The sequence below is a fragment of the Seriola aureovittata genome, chromosome 20 (assembly GCF_021018895.1).
Source record: "Seriola aureovittata isolate HTS-2021-v1 ecotype China chromosome 20, ASM2101889v1, whole genome shotgun sequence".
Classification (NCBI taxonomy): domain Eukaryota; kingdom Metazoa; phylum Chordata; class Actinopteri; order Carangiformes; family Carangidae; genus Seriola; species Seriola aureovittata.
Window position 1 is genome coordinate 20,223,665 of NC_079383.1, and position 17,520 is coordinate 20,241,184.

General features: G+C 40.3%; 1 protein-coding gene across 3 annotated transcripts in view; it reads left to right on the forward strand.

Moving 5' to 3' along the window:
* The first annotated feature begins 3,085 nt into the window (after positions 1-3,085).
* myo3a (myosin IIIA) overlaps positions 3,086-17,520 on the forward strand; it is a 52,172-nt gene continuing 37,737 nt past the window's right edge. Inside the window, exons 1-4 of one of the 3 annotated variants that reach the window (XM_056365116.1) lie at positions 6,858-6,884; positions 8,370-8,416; positions 11,183-11,366; positions 13,774-13,908. In XM_056365116.1, the coding sequence (XP_056221091.1) occupies positions 11,199-11,366; positions 13,774-13,908 (303 nt within the window). In that variant the 5' untranslated portion in view covers positions 6,858-6,884; positions 8,370-8,416; positions 11,183-11,198. Of the gene's footprint in view, positions 3,127-6,857; positions 6,885-8,369; positions 8,417-11,182; positions 11,367-13,773; positions 13,909-17,520 lie in introns of those variants that run through there. The other 2 variants (XM_056365117.1, XM_056365114.1) reach the window with 2 other exon arrangements.

The window sequence follows — 17,520 nt, forward strand, 5'->3', positions numbered from 1 at the left end:
TTCTGTTGTGTTACGGACATTTTTTTTGTTGTTGTTGGTATGACCATGTGTGACGGGGCGGGTGTATTTATGGCTGTGAATATCAGCTGCAGCTGCCAGTGCTACTAAACAGAGAAAACCATGTCTGTGGCCATATGGAGAAAAAGCAGATTCAGCCAAATCCTAAATTCAATATGTTTGCTCTATCGGGGAGTTTCAGCTCTGCAAAATAAGATGAGGAAGGGAAAACTCAAAGTAAAACTCTAAAGGTTAACCGAAGAGTCAAACCTGTTTTTATGTAGGTGTGAGTATTACTGGCTTTTTGTCCAAACCCCTGGAAACACCCAATTAATTTTTGTCCGGACGCAGTCAATCCTAATAACACAAGCACTTTTGCTAGAACTTCCATGCAAAAACTGAAAGACAGAAAAACAAACATACGCGGTCATAAAATCAGGGGAGGGGAAATGAATACAGAAGAGCAGCAGAGGGTATTTGCATCATCAAGTTATACAACTCTTCTCCACTGGGGAAGAGGACAAAGTCTGTTTTGAAGATGAGTCACTGTTGGGACTACTCAGCATCATGTCATGAACCCTGCTGTTTGTGCTCATGTGGGATTGCAGAGGAGTGGGCGGATTGGGTAAAATGCTGTTTGTTGTTCACATCATACTTTATGTTTTTTATGTACCTATTTACTTACTGAAGTACCAGTGCTAACGAGGTGGCTCTGGAGATGCCAGTGTAGGTCTGTGAATTGATCCAAACAGAAATATTTCAACAACTATTGGATGGTTTACTTTGGGATGTGTTATGTTCATGTCCCTCACAGGATTAATTACTATTAATCACTCTGGTAATTCCCAACTTCTCATTTAGGGCCATCAAGTCAAAAATCTTAAATTGTCCAGTATTTTATGACAAATAACTGCTGCTGGACTCTGTGTTTAGTGCTAATTAGCAATGGTTAGCTTGCTAACACACTCAACTAATTGACAGTGACCATGTTAGCATGCTGATATTAGCATTTAGCTGAAGGTACAACTGTACAAACATGGACACTTGGGCTTGTTTATGGATTTTCAGTTGAGCTTTTGTAGTTTTTATTGCTAATTTTGTCTCTTTGTCTGAACCGGTGTTCTGGTTCATTGTTCATTGTGGGCATGTTAGCATGCTAACGATAGCGTTTAGCTCAAAGCACCACTGTGCTAACTGTTAATCTTGTTTATGTTTTGTTGGAAAAAAAAACAAACACTGTCAGGTTTATAAATAAATTAAAACCAAAAACATTTAACTAATTAAATAGATTTCTTCAGTGTAAACACAGCGGTTATTGTGCTTTATACATTTGTAGAACAAAAATAGTTAACCACCAAGTGAACGTCACTTCCCCCTGAGCAGGTCAGATTAGCGTGCAGAGTTGAGGGAACACACGTCTTAAAGAAGCCCTGCGTTGAGATCTGCAATTATGGAGATCTAAATGAGAATTCATGTTTTTGTATATCAAAGGCAGCTATAAATACACAGTCATTCACCCGGCTCACATCACACAACCCGCAACAAATTCATTAACATCACATGGGAAGCAAAGCTCCTAAAATACTCCTGTGTTTCCACAATTAGATTAGCTATGTGGCTGATTTTTTTTCATCTGATTTTGGCTCAAGGCATTTTTGACTTTACACAGCTTAAATAATCAACAAACTGCAAGCTTCACACTGCAGTGTCCTCTGCACAAATAACAGAAACAAAAATGGATGAGAATACAAATTGTGTTCTGTCATTTCACTCTACTTCTAAGCAGCAGCAGCGTCCTAAAATACATGAACGTTATAATGAGCTACGGGTCAGCTGAAAAGAGGTGGAGCTTTTGTGCATTTGGTTGTGCCAATGATATCCTAATGATACTTCTATCAACTGCACAATCCCAATACTCACTCAAGTGGCTCATGATATGCTCTATACCACAGCTGGGGAAGTCACGGCCCAGTGGTTGGCTACAATGGCAGCCAGTCACTCACGCCAGCCACGGGCCTGTCAGGCATTCACACCACGTACCTACGGCCACAATAGCCTCATCAGTAGCCTTATTCAATCAGTCCTCGCAGACAGAGTCAACTCGGGTGCTGCAGACCCAGTCAGCCATCCGCTGATCTGCATCACAGAGGCGTCAACAATCAGAGCCCCCCCCCCCCTTGAATCTCCTTGAAGTGATCTCTGATTTCGACTGATTGTGTCGGACACCGTGCCATTATTCCACTCAGCGCTTTCGAGGATCACCACGTGATTAGTGCAGGGGAGGAAGGGCACAGTGGCATACTGTTAATCTGTTGTATGCACTGTTTGAGCAGTAGTGGTGGGCAAAGGTTTTTTAGTCAACTGTCAACAATTGTCCGTGTGGGTCAGTCTGAATACACAAGACATTCAAGATATTTACATGTGACCTCAAAATTGAGGTTTGCAGGACACAGTAAGGGAAGACAAAACATTAATTCATTAAGTTATGTCATTCAGACAAGCAGGAAACAGTGGGGTCTGCTTGGTTGCAGCGTAGATGGCGTCAGGATATTGATTCCCACATGTCCATACACACAAAGAGTGAGAGACCGTGTTAATCAATACCTCTATAAATCAATCAACCCTCATGAATTGTCGCTTGTCCTTCACACCAGTCACCAGTGCTGCAAAAGAATCCACATGAACAGCACTTTCTAAAACCGTCAGAACATCAGAAGAAAAAGTTTTGACTTCATGCAAATTTATCCTGCTTTTTCTGTGCAGTGTAAAAGTGAAGTAAAAGTCAGTTTCACTAAGATGTTACGGCTGTAATGTAAAATATCTTGTATGAACTCAAGTTTAGTTCTGCTTTCATATAAAATGTGGATTTTATTTCTGTCTGAATCAAGAAAATTCCCTTGGTTTATGACACTGTTCAGACATATTCGCAATAACAATGCAGGCAGAGTTTAACGAGTGGGCTACAAGAGACAAAGCTGAATTACTTGCTTGTCGTTCTAGTGCCACTTCATTCTCAACAACATAATTGCCCTGAACCCCTTATACTGTTCTGAATCCCAACATTTCACAAATTATCTGTCAGCAGAGAAGCTCAGAAAACATGTCTGAAAACAGCTTCTTTAATTTCAGGTAAGACATTTTGTTAATTAAATCTTTCTAATTCTAATTTTATACGTAAGTATGGATTAGTTGTTGTGTCAAGTAGCTTAGGATGAGCATAGAAACAATTATTTGGATTCCTTCATCATTCGCTAATGAATAAGGAAACAGAAAAAGCTTTGCAGTTTTGAAAAAGCAGTTGCAAAAAACAATAGAAATCAGCTTTTGTGCACCCAGTCAGATTACATAAGCGTATGAATGTTTATTTGTTGTGTTTATATGTTTAAGGTTTAACAAATTTACGTCATAATTATGGAAATGGATACAATTTTCTAACCATAAAGTCACTGGATAGTCTTCATTTATTATTCATTTCTATGCTTTTTATTCTGACACTGTCGAAACAGGCATGAACCGAGAAGACTGAAATAAACACATGAGCCAAATCAAACTAGGAGAACGTTCAGTTCTGTGCGCTGTGTAAGAAGGATTATTTGATCAGGCAGCCATCTTCATGGGATGAGTGTTTCACAGGATGAGATGTTCCGTCAGTACGGTGTCAGTCAGAGAGAACGATTCCTCACAGTGTTGAGACCATAGCGGCTGATCGGTCGGTGAGAGGCTCGGCGTGCAGCAGAGACGTATGTAGGTTACCTGTCAGGAAATTAAGCCTATTAACTGCTTATGTAAGACGTCACACATTTGGCTGTGTGTGTAGCACTTGGGTTCTCATCCAATATTTCATATGTGGCATTAGGTAAAGAGAAGATGGTGTATTCATAGGTTGTTGTAGTTTTGTGACAGCATGACTTTCCATGTTGGCTTTAGTAATGTAATGCTATGTGACATTTTCATAATAATAAATATCCATTTTCCAATCAAAGACAACACCTCTGCTTTGTCTAACCACACAGTGTCTCAACTATTACAGAGAGGAAGGAAATTAATTTCACGCCATTAGCAAAAGTAGCATGACAACAGTGTACAGCTATGGGTTATTCCAAGATAATGAGATATTAAAAATATTAAAAGTTATAAACTCGTTATCTTGAGATAACAGGATAAAAACAATATTTGCGAGAATGGCCTTTCTCTGCTTCCGTATACAGCCATGCAAACAACTCCATGATAACCTACTACGCAGGCACAGCAGTGCTTTCAGCTTAATGCTAATAGAAGCTGAGGGTAGCATGATAACATGCTAATGCTAATATGCAGGGTTAGCAGGTAACATTTTTACCATCTTAGACAAGCAGTTAACACCAGGTACAGCTGAGGACGATGTTATAGTCAGGTGTAAAAGTCAAACGACATATTCAAATTTTGCGCTAATGAAAAGGAGTCACAAATCCATTTTGATGGCGACAAATTTTTCACTCAAAACCACAGTTATGAACTTAATGGTGTAGCTAAAAGTCAAGGGATCCACAGAGTCATTAGGATCTCATCTGGCAACCATGAACGTCTTTACACAATGTTCTGCCGAGCCATATTGTAGATTTTGAGATAAAATACAAAATGTAAATCCTAGGAAAATGAAATTACAGGCCGCTCGTTTTGTGGCTGCTTGCCACAAAAGAGATCACAAAATCAATAATTATGCACAGTAATTGTTAGAGACTAATTTCCTTCATGAGTTCCTTGTATAGATATATTCCATCATTTTTATTTTTCTGTCTTGAAATTGGTCCAAAGGCTCGGAAGTGTGTCCGGTCTGCACAATGAGCTGGACCTTTGCCCGCTCTAATCATACGGCTATTATGGCCATCAGTGCATCTCCATCCCGGGTTTTGGTTCAGCTTCCAGGAGTCATTTGTAAAGCAGCGGAGCAGGAAATGAGCTTGCTTTGCTGCTGTCGTCCAAGCCTGGAGGATGTGCCACACTCAAGTCGCGGGGTCCCTCCCAGACAGAGAGCGTAGGGGTCATCCATTGGGGGTGGGGGGGTGACATAGATTCACTGTGTGTTTGTAATGGACAGAGACATCACTGGGCCCTAGGTTTATTAAGGCCCCTAAAACAGAATGAGGTTTTATGGAGCTACTGTGGTTCCACTTTTGAAAATGAAAAATTAGATCCTCTCAACCATTTCATAGAGTTTTATATCTTCTTCTAATTCTTCTCTTTCCCTTTTGAAATACAGTATGAGCATCAATTGCAAGAGCAGTTTGCCCTCAGTTTATCTGTTGGTTTTCAGGTCAACATCCCTTCTATTCATAATGCTGTACATATTTCAGCTACTGCCTCTGGTTGCCAAATCAAAAAAAAAAAAAGGTTAAGGTTATAATAAATAGTTTCCTGTCCAGAGGGAAAGGGCAAAAAGCAGAGCGATGGAACAGGAGCAGCCATATATTTGTTACTCTGAGCTGAGAAGCTGCCATCAATATTTCAGCTATATGAGGCCTCCAAGTGTGGAGCCACCCAAGAGTTCAACCTGCTATTACACACATTCTTGCAAAATGGGGCCATGTTCCACTGTACTGTGCAGGTGCAGCATGGGTGACTTTAACAGACTGACCAAATGGACACCACTATTTGTTAAGGACACCAAAAACTTAGTCAATGGTGAGCCACTTATTATTCTAAAGATATGCAAGGCAAGGGAACTTGTTATTTTATATAGCAGGACATACAAAGGCTTCTTCAATTACACTAATTTTTAATGTTTCTGGTATTTAAAAAAAAGTGACAGTAAAGGTCTAGATGCTATTTTGAACTTTTCCCCATGTGTATCCCAAATGTTGAATTGAGTTGATGCAACAATAATTAGATGAATACACTGATGTTAGATTTTGTGTTCAGTGAGTTTCTCTCTCTCTGATGGATACATGCCTCTGAGTGTTATGAGGAAAACAATCACTGTGCCATCTGTTAGTCTGTATGATAAATTAACAGGCTCACTGTTAGAGCAATTAGTTTCTGACAGTTAGAGCAGAATCAATAATTTGCAGAGTAAGTCATAGCTGCATGAAATCGCACTTTTCCACTCAATGAAGAGGCTGTTAAAGGATGCAATTAGGCCAAGTTTTACAGTGTTGAGTGCATTGTCAATTCAGAGGTGTTATCAATGTAAACAAAGACTTATAAGACAAATAATGAGCTGTTTTTCCACATCATTAGCATAGTGGCAGTTAAGGATATAACTTAATAAGAGGTCATATTTTGCATGTGTGCATATGTGTGCCTGACTGTTAATGTTTCTTACAACACCCTGTTTCACTAAGCGACATGCGTGAGCTGTTTGCAACCTTAACAGGTGTGGAAATAGTGAGATCAGCTTTCTACAACTTACGTGTTAGCCATATAAACAGGTGTGAAAATACGCCACATTCCTACTGTTTTGTTTAAACCATAATTACGAGCAGCAGATTGTGAAAAAACAATTCAAGTCAGCCTCGTAATTTTGTAATTCCGAGTCGGTTACATCACCCACTTGGTGAAAAAAATAGAATGGCTGCAAACAGTGGTGTAGTCTACGTGATACGTAGGTATAAGCCGCATACCCACAAAGAAAGCTCCAGAATTTCCTATAACCACTTAAAAATGCCCGACGATAGTAACAACATAGGTTCGTGAAGGAACTCGCAATTCTGCAATTAGGTTTTATAAAAAACGGATCGGGAGATCTGACAGTAAACTAAACAAACGTGTTTCGCGTTGTCCCGCCCACAGCACCATCTGATTGGTTACAGGTCACTAGCATTAGCCTATCAACGCCGACGCCTGCTGTGTACACAAACAGTCACGGGACAAGAGCAGCTCCGGTTAGCGAGCGGAGCCGTGTGTCGAAGGTAAGACAGCAGACATCCCTTTAATAAACATCACAATCCTCTACACTGAAGTTACAACAACACCGCGCTCTGATGAACAAGTTCACCTGTTGATCCAAGACACACCGAGCAAGAGAGAGAGAAGGGGAGAAGCTAACGCTAACAGCTAAGCTAAAGAAGCTAGCAGATCTGAATAACATGTAAACAACTGCAAACCCGCGGAATGCCTGCTAAAATAAAGCAGACTACACCACTGGCAGTTAAATCAAAATAAAAGCCAATATTATCACAAATACAACCCATTCAGTTCATATTGTATGAGCTATTTGTGTCATTGCAGCCTCTGTCTTTTGACTACCTGTTACAAAGGCGAAACACAACTACAGTAGCTAATTTAGGCTGTTTAGCTAGCTAGCACTGGGCTAACCACCTTGAAATAATGTGGGAACAATTTGTAATAACGGATCTGTTTTCTGTTCTTTTTTTGCCAACGTTGCGTTTTATGCAGCAACTTAATACAAAGTGTGTAACTAGAGAGTGATAAGGGCGGTTTTTTACAACCCAAGCTAGCAACCGAAATGTTAGCTAGTTCTACTGGTCATACTGTACTGCTTTTTGTGCCATAACCTGATCCACTGGTCAGTTACTGCTTATCTTTGCAGCTACTGTTGTGTCTATTGGCAATAACTCTGCTAATATCTCAAAATGCCTACGATAATGATTTATTGATGCGAAAATGCTCCATCTAACTGAGTTCATTTGAAGTAGGTTTTTATATACCACCAGAGCACTTAGCTGAACTCTCAGTCCAGCTCTGGCTCAGCCCCACAGCAGCTCTTTCCCCCAGCAGCGGCTGTGTAATGGGACACTGCTAAACGATGCTGAGAGCGCTCCAGTGCAGTCATGGCCTGTTACACCTGACTTGCTCCTCTCTCTAGACCATGCACTCGCTTGTTGTTAGCTTGTCTTCTCCGGGCTAATTTATGACACTATCAGACTCATCGGCTGTTGGCTACTGGATGTCCTCTGGCCTAGAATTGATTACTTAAACCGATAACTTGAGCCTAATAACTTTGGTGTGCGCTGCAATATTGTGTTCCTTATTCCTGATGTATAATACATAGCAGAGGAGGTTGGGGCACGTAGGAACTACATCTTTACTCTTGCCTGCTAATGCTATCATCCACAACTGATACCCAAGCATGTAGATGCACTTAAGAAAGAGTGAGTATGATGATGACTTTTGGCTTTTTCATGTCACTAATGCTACTCATACTAACAACTAAAAACTTACTGCATGTCTTTTCTTGTCCGGCGTAAAAATGTGTTAATCTTTTATTTTCTGCCTTGCCTTAACAAAATGCAAACATGGCTACTTCATTTGGGTTTCTTATTTGCAAACTCTGGGAGTGGCTCAACACACTGGACTTTGTGTTTTTAGCTGTATGTGCAGTATATGTGTGTGTGTGCATGTGTGTAAATCTTTGCTTTATCCTTACCATACAGTATGCGTCTCTGTTCGCTTTGTTTCCTCTCACCATCAGCCATCAAAGGTCAGTAAAGGAAAATATTAAAATTGTAGTTGTTGCTATAGTTGCCTTTTAAGATTTTTATCTGGACCATGTAGACTGTGATTTTTGACTAGTTTTTCTAAACCTAAATCCTGAATAAATTATGTTATCAATTAAAGAGCTCTATTAATACTTCTATTAGTGTTTGTATGTTGGCAAAAACAGCCAGGTACACACCTGTGATCACAGGATTGTCTTGGTTTAGGTACTCTAATGGAAAGTATTGCGCTTTTTGACATTGATCTGTCCATCGAGGAAGATTACCTTGGCTTGTAGACCTGCTGTCTTCCTGAGCTAAGGTTAAGCCGAAACTTTAACCCACTCATCAGTGTCACAGATTAGTCCGAGTTGGTGTCCACTTTTTGCCAAATGGATCCTCCGTTTCCACTAAGAGCTTCAAATGGCTAAACCTCTGCTCAGATCAAAGAGTATATTTTCACTTAGGAGTCTTTCACTGTCATTTATCTTTAGATTCCAATGTAAACAATGTAAAATGATAATTTGTAAAACCGATATTGTTTCTTTCAAAACCACAGTAGTGTATCTGCTCATACACTAAACACATGCTCAGTTATACATCCATGATACAGTTCATTATTTGTGCACTTGTACACAGACTGTGGTTAATGCCACATCCCTATACAACTAACTAAAAGTGACAGCCAGCCAGCGCTCCAGGGTACACAAGGTTAGATAACCCAACGCATACACACACACACTCACACTCACTCACTCTGTCTCCTCTAAGGGGTTATTTCCTTGCAGCCTCTGCTCCTGTTGGAGGTGTCCAGTGCGAGTCCTTAGGTTTCGCCCTCCTGTCTCATGTGTCACAGCATGTTGTCACATACAGAGGCAGTGATGTATTATTGAAGACGTTTGCAGGTTACTTAGGCACTGTACATTAGGCAAACATGAGTGCAATTACCTACATCTGGATGCATGTATAGGAGTCTAATTGCTCTGCATAGGCGATGACTGATAATATCTCTAATAATAATGATGGTGTTTGCCAGGTTTATCTTGCACGTGGGTGATTTATTCTCAGTAACTCAGTCAAACTGATTTAAATCATCAAAATGATCATAACTAGTTTTAGATAAAATAACTATAGGGAAGTGAATCTAAGATAGCACCCTGGGTAGCAATCCGGCCTGAACATAAATAAAGTGACCGCTGATAATAAAAAGAGGAATGGCCCTCTCTGCAGCACTGTGCACTAAAGGCCTCTAACCAGCTTTCCTTTGTGTATGAATGGGCATCTATATAGGGAAAGGCTCATGCTGCAAGAGTGACTAATTCCTGCTAATCCCAGCGTATCTCCTACCTCTTAGCAATGGTTTCCAATGGCAGCCCTGGAGCAGGGGGAATAGCTAGTGAGATTAGCTGGCGTTAGCTCCTCCTCTGTGGGTCACACTCACAGCCAGGCCAGGCTAGCCTGCCACTGCTTCCATGTTAACCTTTTGCACAGAAATGGATTAATCATATTTTGAAAAAATGTCCTACATCTTTTTTAGAGAACAATGTAAGTTTGCTTTACTTCATTCTGCTGTTGTTGTTGTTTTAGTTTCGGTGATGTTTGTATTTTTTACAAAACTGTGGAGGCAGAAACACCCCCCCCCCCCCTTTAACTTGAAGGATTTATGAAAGGTGTGTTTGTGTGGAATTTAAAAGTGTTTCCTTTATAATCATTATTTGTTTGGCTCTTACTGTCTTTCTGTTGCACATTTCCATGTAAAGATACAATCCTGTTATTACTGCATTTAATGACAGTGCATTTATTACCTTGTCTTTTTTTGGAAATAGTCTGATAAATGTTACGTCTGTGATCTAAATGCAGAAAGAAAAACAAGACGGGACAACTGATATGGGCTTTTGAAATTGAGACTCTGCTTTGATTGGCCCTGAAAGTAGGAAACGCACACCCCTCTACCAAATAACTGACATCAAGAGATGTATTCAAGTTCTCAGTCATCAGATACACTTAATGTAAAATTTAATGTATAAACATGATTTAAAATCCCAATTTAGCACATTTTGTAAGACAATCTTCGAGCTTTAAATGATAAACCTTAAACTATAGAATTTGATTACTGATTGCCATGATCATTAAGATTACATTTTTGATAATTAAGCCTTTTAATGTCCTGAAAATAAACCATTTTTATTTCTGCATGACTCAGTCCTAATACAAAAAAGTCATAATATCAACCTACGTTGTAATCCCTCAGTCTAATCCCTTTGTATTGTTTATCTGCACCCAGCACCTACAGCTCCAGCGCGTTAAATCCAATATAATAACACAGCATCGGCCTTACAAATAACTACAAACACAGTCTTTGCGCTGAGAGATGATTGTCTGTTTCGTTGCACGAGAACACACACTCTGTCTTGAGTGCTAACCAGGATCTTTGGAGGTCTGTCTCCACTAACTGAGATCCAGCTAATACAACCACATGACCATGCTGCAACTTTTTATTCATCTTTTATTTGAATTAGTTCCACATTTCCAACTCTTCCAACTCATTCCACGCTGTCATTATCAAACGTTAACCTGCCGTTTGACCTGTGTTAATCATTATCTGGTGGCCCAGTTATTTTATTGCATCCATATAATTGCGTTCCTTTGTGTTTTATGTTTGTTCTGCCATTGATTAATAACAGTATAAGCACACCGGCCACATGCAATGCTCTCTCCCAGCTGCCACCTTCCCCTTGTCTAACAGTGACCCATGTGCTTTTCTTTCAAAGGAGATCTCTCCTGAAGATGTTTCCACAATCAGGCAAATCGATTGTCTTTGACAACTTTCCGGATCCCACTGACACCTGGGAAATCATCGAGACAATCGGGAAAGGGACCTACGGGAAAGTCTACAAAGTGCTCAACAAAATCGATGGAAGTAAAGCAGCGGTGAAGATCCTGGATCCCATCCATGTAAGTTGACTTTGAATGTCCAACATGAATGATTTTTTTTCTAATGTATTACTACTCTCTCTGTTAGTTCAGTCTGAACTTCACTTGTTTTGCATAATGCCTTACTGTGTGCCACACGTGTTGCAGTCAGTGCTTGTTAAAGCAGCTGTAAGCTCGTGCTTTGTTGATGCCCTTGGTGGAGGCACACGGAGGACATGTTGCTGTCTTGTGGCTTTAAACCTGTCACATTTATAGCATCTGTATTTTAGAGTTTTAGACACCAACACAGATTAAATCAGAACATTTTTACTTTTTACTTTTTTTTTTTTTACTCTCAGTATTTCTCTCTGTAAATTTGATAGAAGGGCTCACAGGTTGCAAGGTGTAAGGCTTTTATTTTCATGCAGTTTTCACATGGACATTGGGATTTCTGTTAATGATCAGAAACACTCCTTTCCTCCAGCTCTTCCTCCCACAGTCCAAAGACATGCAGGTTGACTGGTGACTGGTGTGAAAGGTTGTTTGTCTCTATATGTCTATATGTAATAGACCTGTGACCTGTCGCGTGTGTCCCCTGCCTGCCGCCCAACGTCAGATGGGATTTGCTTATTAATCTCTGGTAGATCTGATACGTCATCAACATAGTGACCGATTCATTAGCCCTCCCCTTGACAAGATAAACATCATGCTGCTGTGCTCTACTCTCTGCATAGGGCGTATAGAGAGGAGATTTCTTCTAACTATTCTTCCACCATCGCATTATCTCAGCAAACTGCTTCTGATGAATTGTTCTTCATTGTGCATATGCAGCAGTCCTCTGATCATTTTTCATCTCCTCTGCTTGTGCAGGGCTTTAGCGTTGAGCCAAAACATATTTGCAGCAAAATTTGGCCTCAAGCAAAGAACAAGTTGACATATAGCAGAGATGCATGATGTTACTACATGATAGTGTGGGAGGGATTCTTCCTTCAAAGCAGAGAGCGACAATATTTTCCAGTTAGTGAACGTTACTTAGGAAGACATTTCTGAGCAGTAATGAAACGGAGCATTTATTTAGATCATTTTCTGTCGTCTTCTGAAATACAACACAAGCACAGGTCACTGTTTAGCTACTGTATGACTTTAAAGACAAAGGCTTTCCTGCTTTCTTTTGCCATGCTGTTGTAAAGTTATAAAACAAAACTGCCATTATTGATAAGTTGTCGCTGTGTATCTATCCTAGACAGATAACGACCTCTGTGTTGTCTGTTTTGAAGGCACAGTGAACTGTATGGCTTATTTAGCAGCTCTAATGAGCAGCTATTTTCATATATTAAATCCAGCCTTCGCCTTAATGAAAGTCTCATTAGTCTTTTTATAAATTTGTTACTGTTTCTCATTATTGAGAGATGATTATCTGCAGACCACTAGTCTGTGAGGACCGTCATTACCACCATTTTGATCGCTGGGCTGATTATTTCATGTATAGATCTATAAAAATAGAGTATATCTACACTGAAAAGTCCCTTCATGTGCCAGAGTATCCTCGGTTTCAGGATTATGAAGCACTTGTGATTTTCATTCTTCTGCCAGTTTCATTTTTGGTGAAGTGTGTTCAAGAGTGTTGAATAAGAACCGTGTTCAGAAGTATTTTTGCCTCGGGGTTGAGCAGTGATTCCCAACCAGGGGATCATGACCCCACAAAGCAGTTGCAAGATGAATCAGAGAGAATTAAAAACATAAAAACCATGACAACCAAAAAAAAAAAAAAAAAAAAGGCTTTGAATCCCTGTGGTAGAGTACCATGCATTATACTGCTACAACAACTCAATAAACCTCAATACACTGATGGAACATTTACAGAAATTATAGTGTATAATATTGTTTTATCCTGCAAACTGTAAAGAGAACAGTTCCTAGAGACTCAAATGATAATGTAATATACTGTACATCGTCACTGCAGGATGTGATAGAACTGTACAGACATAAAGCTTGACTTAGTTTGGTACATTAAATGTATATCAGCTAGATTTCTACGTAAAATAGTCCTGTCCTCTTGTTAGTCTTAATCACACAGTGTGGGTGCAACATACAGTGGTGGAGTATCTCATGATTGCTATAATCAAGATGTCCTGGATTTGCCCTTTTCGCCCACACTGTCAGTGATGGAGGCTCGACATGCTGCCCTGAAGTAGCAGCTACAAGAAAAAAGACAGTTCAGCATTTTCTTTGTGAGAGTTAGACGTCAAGATGGGAAAAACTTTCATTTCTGTTCTCAGCTAAGTTTTTAGCTTAGCTTAGCATAAAGACTGGAAGCAAGGGGAAACAGCAAGCCTGGTTCTGTCCAGAGCTAACAGAAAAAAAGTCAGTGGCAAAAAGCTTTAGATAGAGAAAACATGACTTTTGTAAAATTGCAATTTTAAACTGATCTGTGTCCTTGTTTCTGCAGGATATAGACGAGGAGATCGAAGCAGAGTACAACATCCTCAAAGCTCTGTCTGACCACGCCAATGTTGTCAAGTTCTATGGGATGTACTACAAGAAGGATGTGAAATGTGGGGACCAGTTGTGGCTGGTGCTGGAGGTAAGAACGCTCATCATATTTGAATAGAAAACCCATTGTGTGTTTGTTACGACCCACATATTTGACTGAGGACTTAAACAGCATTTGTGTGCATACTATGGCCGTACCGTGCAGATAAAGAGCGTGCAAGTGCAAATTAAAGGTCCGATTGTACTTCTCACTGCATGTCTCGCCAGGTATATGCAGTGGTGACCAAATCTGGCCAGGGATTATGTTACAGTTTAAGCCACCATTGGCAGTCTAGGAGTTTACTTATAGGCCACCTGGGGGATTTGGTCACGGGCCAGTTAGCATCGTTGTGGTGTTGGGGGTGGGGGTTAGCTTGTGTGTCATAGACGCCCTGCTGAGAGCAGGGATTTCTGTTTACAGGGGCTGTCTCAGTGAATTAGTTTATACAAATGGTGGGTTGGAGCAGAGGCCAACAAGTCTCTTTTTTTTTGCAGCTATTTTCTGTTGTTTGGATTTTGGGTAAAATAAGATGAAATGGTGGAAATAATAGGACATTGTTTGAGGTTGGTAGATTTTTGTTTTTAAACTGCTCAATTTGCCATGTTTAATTGGTGACTGAATGATTGAGCAGAAACAACACTGCATTTGACTTTTAGACTGCTTTTCTTGCACCTGCTCTGGAACAGCAATGGTTACATGCAGGTGTGAATTTATGATATTTTATGCAAAAGTTCAAGGGGACCTTGTTGCTGCTGCTGCCTTGCCTCCAGGTCCCCAGTTCTTCATCTTTCATATGTCATTGCTTGCTGTAGCCCCTTTTGAAATGTCAGCTTCCAGACAAACATGTAATAGAGGTCAACCTCAGAGGAAGGAAAAGTGTTGGTGGGGTCCAACGCGGTGGAGGATGTCAGTTTTCTTTGCCTTTTGACTTTTTCACCGTGTAATTTTGTGTTCCTGCTTTGATAGCGAGCAGTATAAACCTGGAGACGTCTGGTAAACACCGGCAGGAAACCTGAGGAGGTTTGATAGAAAAAAGAATGCAAGAAATGTGTCACGGCTATGGTCCATGAGGTCTTTCAAGTAGTTTTAAAATGTGTATGTATATATAAAGCATAAAGGGTACAATAAAGAGAGATTTTCATTTCTGTTCATCTTGAAATATCCAGTCTAATTATGCGGCATTTCTAACCCTCAGTGGATTGCCTTCACACGTGTTGTCTTTGGTTTCAAGGTAACTTTTTCTGACTCCACTTAGAAAGCAGTGACCATCAGTTCAACAGTGTACCTGTTCCCTTTTCCATTATCAGGTACAGCACTGTTAGAACACAGCGCCCATATTTCTGTAATCCAAGCTCAATGGGTTCTGCATCAACAGCAGCAGTGTTATGCAAACCCAGTAGATAGTTTTCACCTCTCCAGCTTGTGTTTCCTTCACTTTTCATCGCCATCCTTCCTCCTGACCTTTTGTGGAGGACTTTGCTCGGATATCAAGTACGATCTAAGATGCTGAATAATCAGAGCACAGGAAAACAAAGGCCTGTATCTGATAAGGTAGTTCTTGTTTTGCACTGTACTAATTGGTAGATTTATATCATGCCAGTTGTTTGTTTTGGGTTTTTTTTACATTTCAGGACTCAATTTCTATGAGTAAAAATAGAAATATTGTCTTTGTGGCTTGCATTCAGCCTTGCTACTTTGTTTACTCCCTGTCCCCTCCGTGGTTCGCTCATCCATTTTCAACATTTCCCTTGCAAAAATCTGCAGCCAGCAATCCAAATCTGGTGGCTAATCCTGAGGCTGAAATCCCTGCCTGACAGTTTAGCAAGTGGCTGTGTGGAGCTGAGTGTGTGTGTGTGTGTGTGTGTGTGTGTGTGTTTGTGTGGTCTGAAGTAGATGCACATGGGGTTTTTAGAGGTGAAGGGACAGGAAAGCAGAGAGTGGTGGTGGTCATTCACCATGGTTACTGTCCCTCCTTTCTAAACTGTAATTTTCCATCCTTTAGCTCTGCTGAGAGGAGCCTTTCTCTGCCCTGTGCTGACAGCAGACCTCTCATTGTGAGCAGAATTCATACAAATTGCATCCTCTACTTTGTTAGCCCCTCATTGGAGTGTTCAAGCTTTTTGGCTTTGCCCCTGTAGTGTGCTCCTCTATGGGTTCCAATATGGGCAGAGATGAGCGAGCTTTCATGTGTCACGGTCTAAATTTGCTCCCAGCGAGCTTAAAAATACTTCAAAGATAGCGACGATGGAGTGACTTTTATTCTCTAATTGGAAATAAAAACCAGATTTGGGGGATGCACATTTCAATTGTGAGCTCCCACGTTTCATCCAGAGTCTCTGTTAAATGAAGGCCAGTGCTTAGTCCAACCTTTTAAAAGCTCATCATCCAGAGATGTATCTCATCTTCTATTATGCAAAAATGAAAAGTCACAATGTTGTAATGCTAAATTGAAATTGCATTACTTTGAGCACAGATTTATGGAAGCCCTGAAAGGCAAGTGAATAAAAAATGTCTTGCTCATCTATGAAAACAACCCCCGAGAAGTAGGTAATTATTTATTTTTGTGGAGAAAAAAAATTATATTGAAAAAACTTTTTATACACTTGGCAAAAAGCTTCTAATCTCTGCTGTGAAACATAATTTCGGTGATCCATTTAACGTTCGCTTTGGTGCCTGAAATCTTTGCCGAATTACCGGCTTTTACCTGTAGAAAACTAAATTAAAGTATTTAGGAACGAAAACCTGTCAATACAAGCTCTGACAGTCCACAGAGAATTATGTACAGGCAAAGCTCTCATCAAGTATTTAAAAATTCAGGAAATGGAAGAAGTAACTGGGCATGAAGGGCCTTTTGTAAGGACCAAAATTACGTTGGTATCGTCGAGAGTTTGTGCAGAGATTGGAAGAATTTGTCAAACTGTCTCTGCAGCGCCACATTAAACATGGCGTTGTGGGAGAGATGCTGAAAGGGAGCCACTTCTGAATAAAAACACCACTTGACAGCCCGCACAGAGTTTGTCAAATTGGTACTTTTAGAAGAATTTGATGGCGATAAAAACATTAATGTTTTGGGGGTTTGGTCATGAGTGAGAAACTCGTGAATGAAGCTGAAGTTACTTGAGGTTTCTTGAGAGAAAGCCTGAATGTCCTTGAATCTGAAAGCAAGTATGGAAGAAACTCGAGAAACAAAAAATCTGAATGGCTTTAAAGAATTGAAAGGATATATTTGTAGTTATATTTGTTTTTGGCATTGTCTTTATATTGCAACATCTCCAGTTAAACCAGATGCTTCGATATTCAACCCCTTTGGTTCGTCCTCTCTCTTCGCCTCCGTGACGGACAGTCTCTGAAAGTCAAAAAAATAAACCGCATTTACCGCCATCAGTCTCTGTCCCGACTCATCCTGACCTCTGCAGTCATTAATTGACAATGAGGTTTAAAACGCCATTCCCTGTTCGGACCTTTCAATAAACTGTGCCGGAAAGTAGACACCTCAGCTTTTATAGCACTGTAAGCGATAAGGCCACGGCAACAATGGGAATGCTTTTCTCTGGAGATGATCCAATGCGTCTCAAACACACACACACACACACACACACACACACACACACACACACACACACACAGGGACTCACACGCTTCATTCAGTGCTGCGGAAAAACA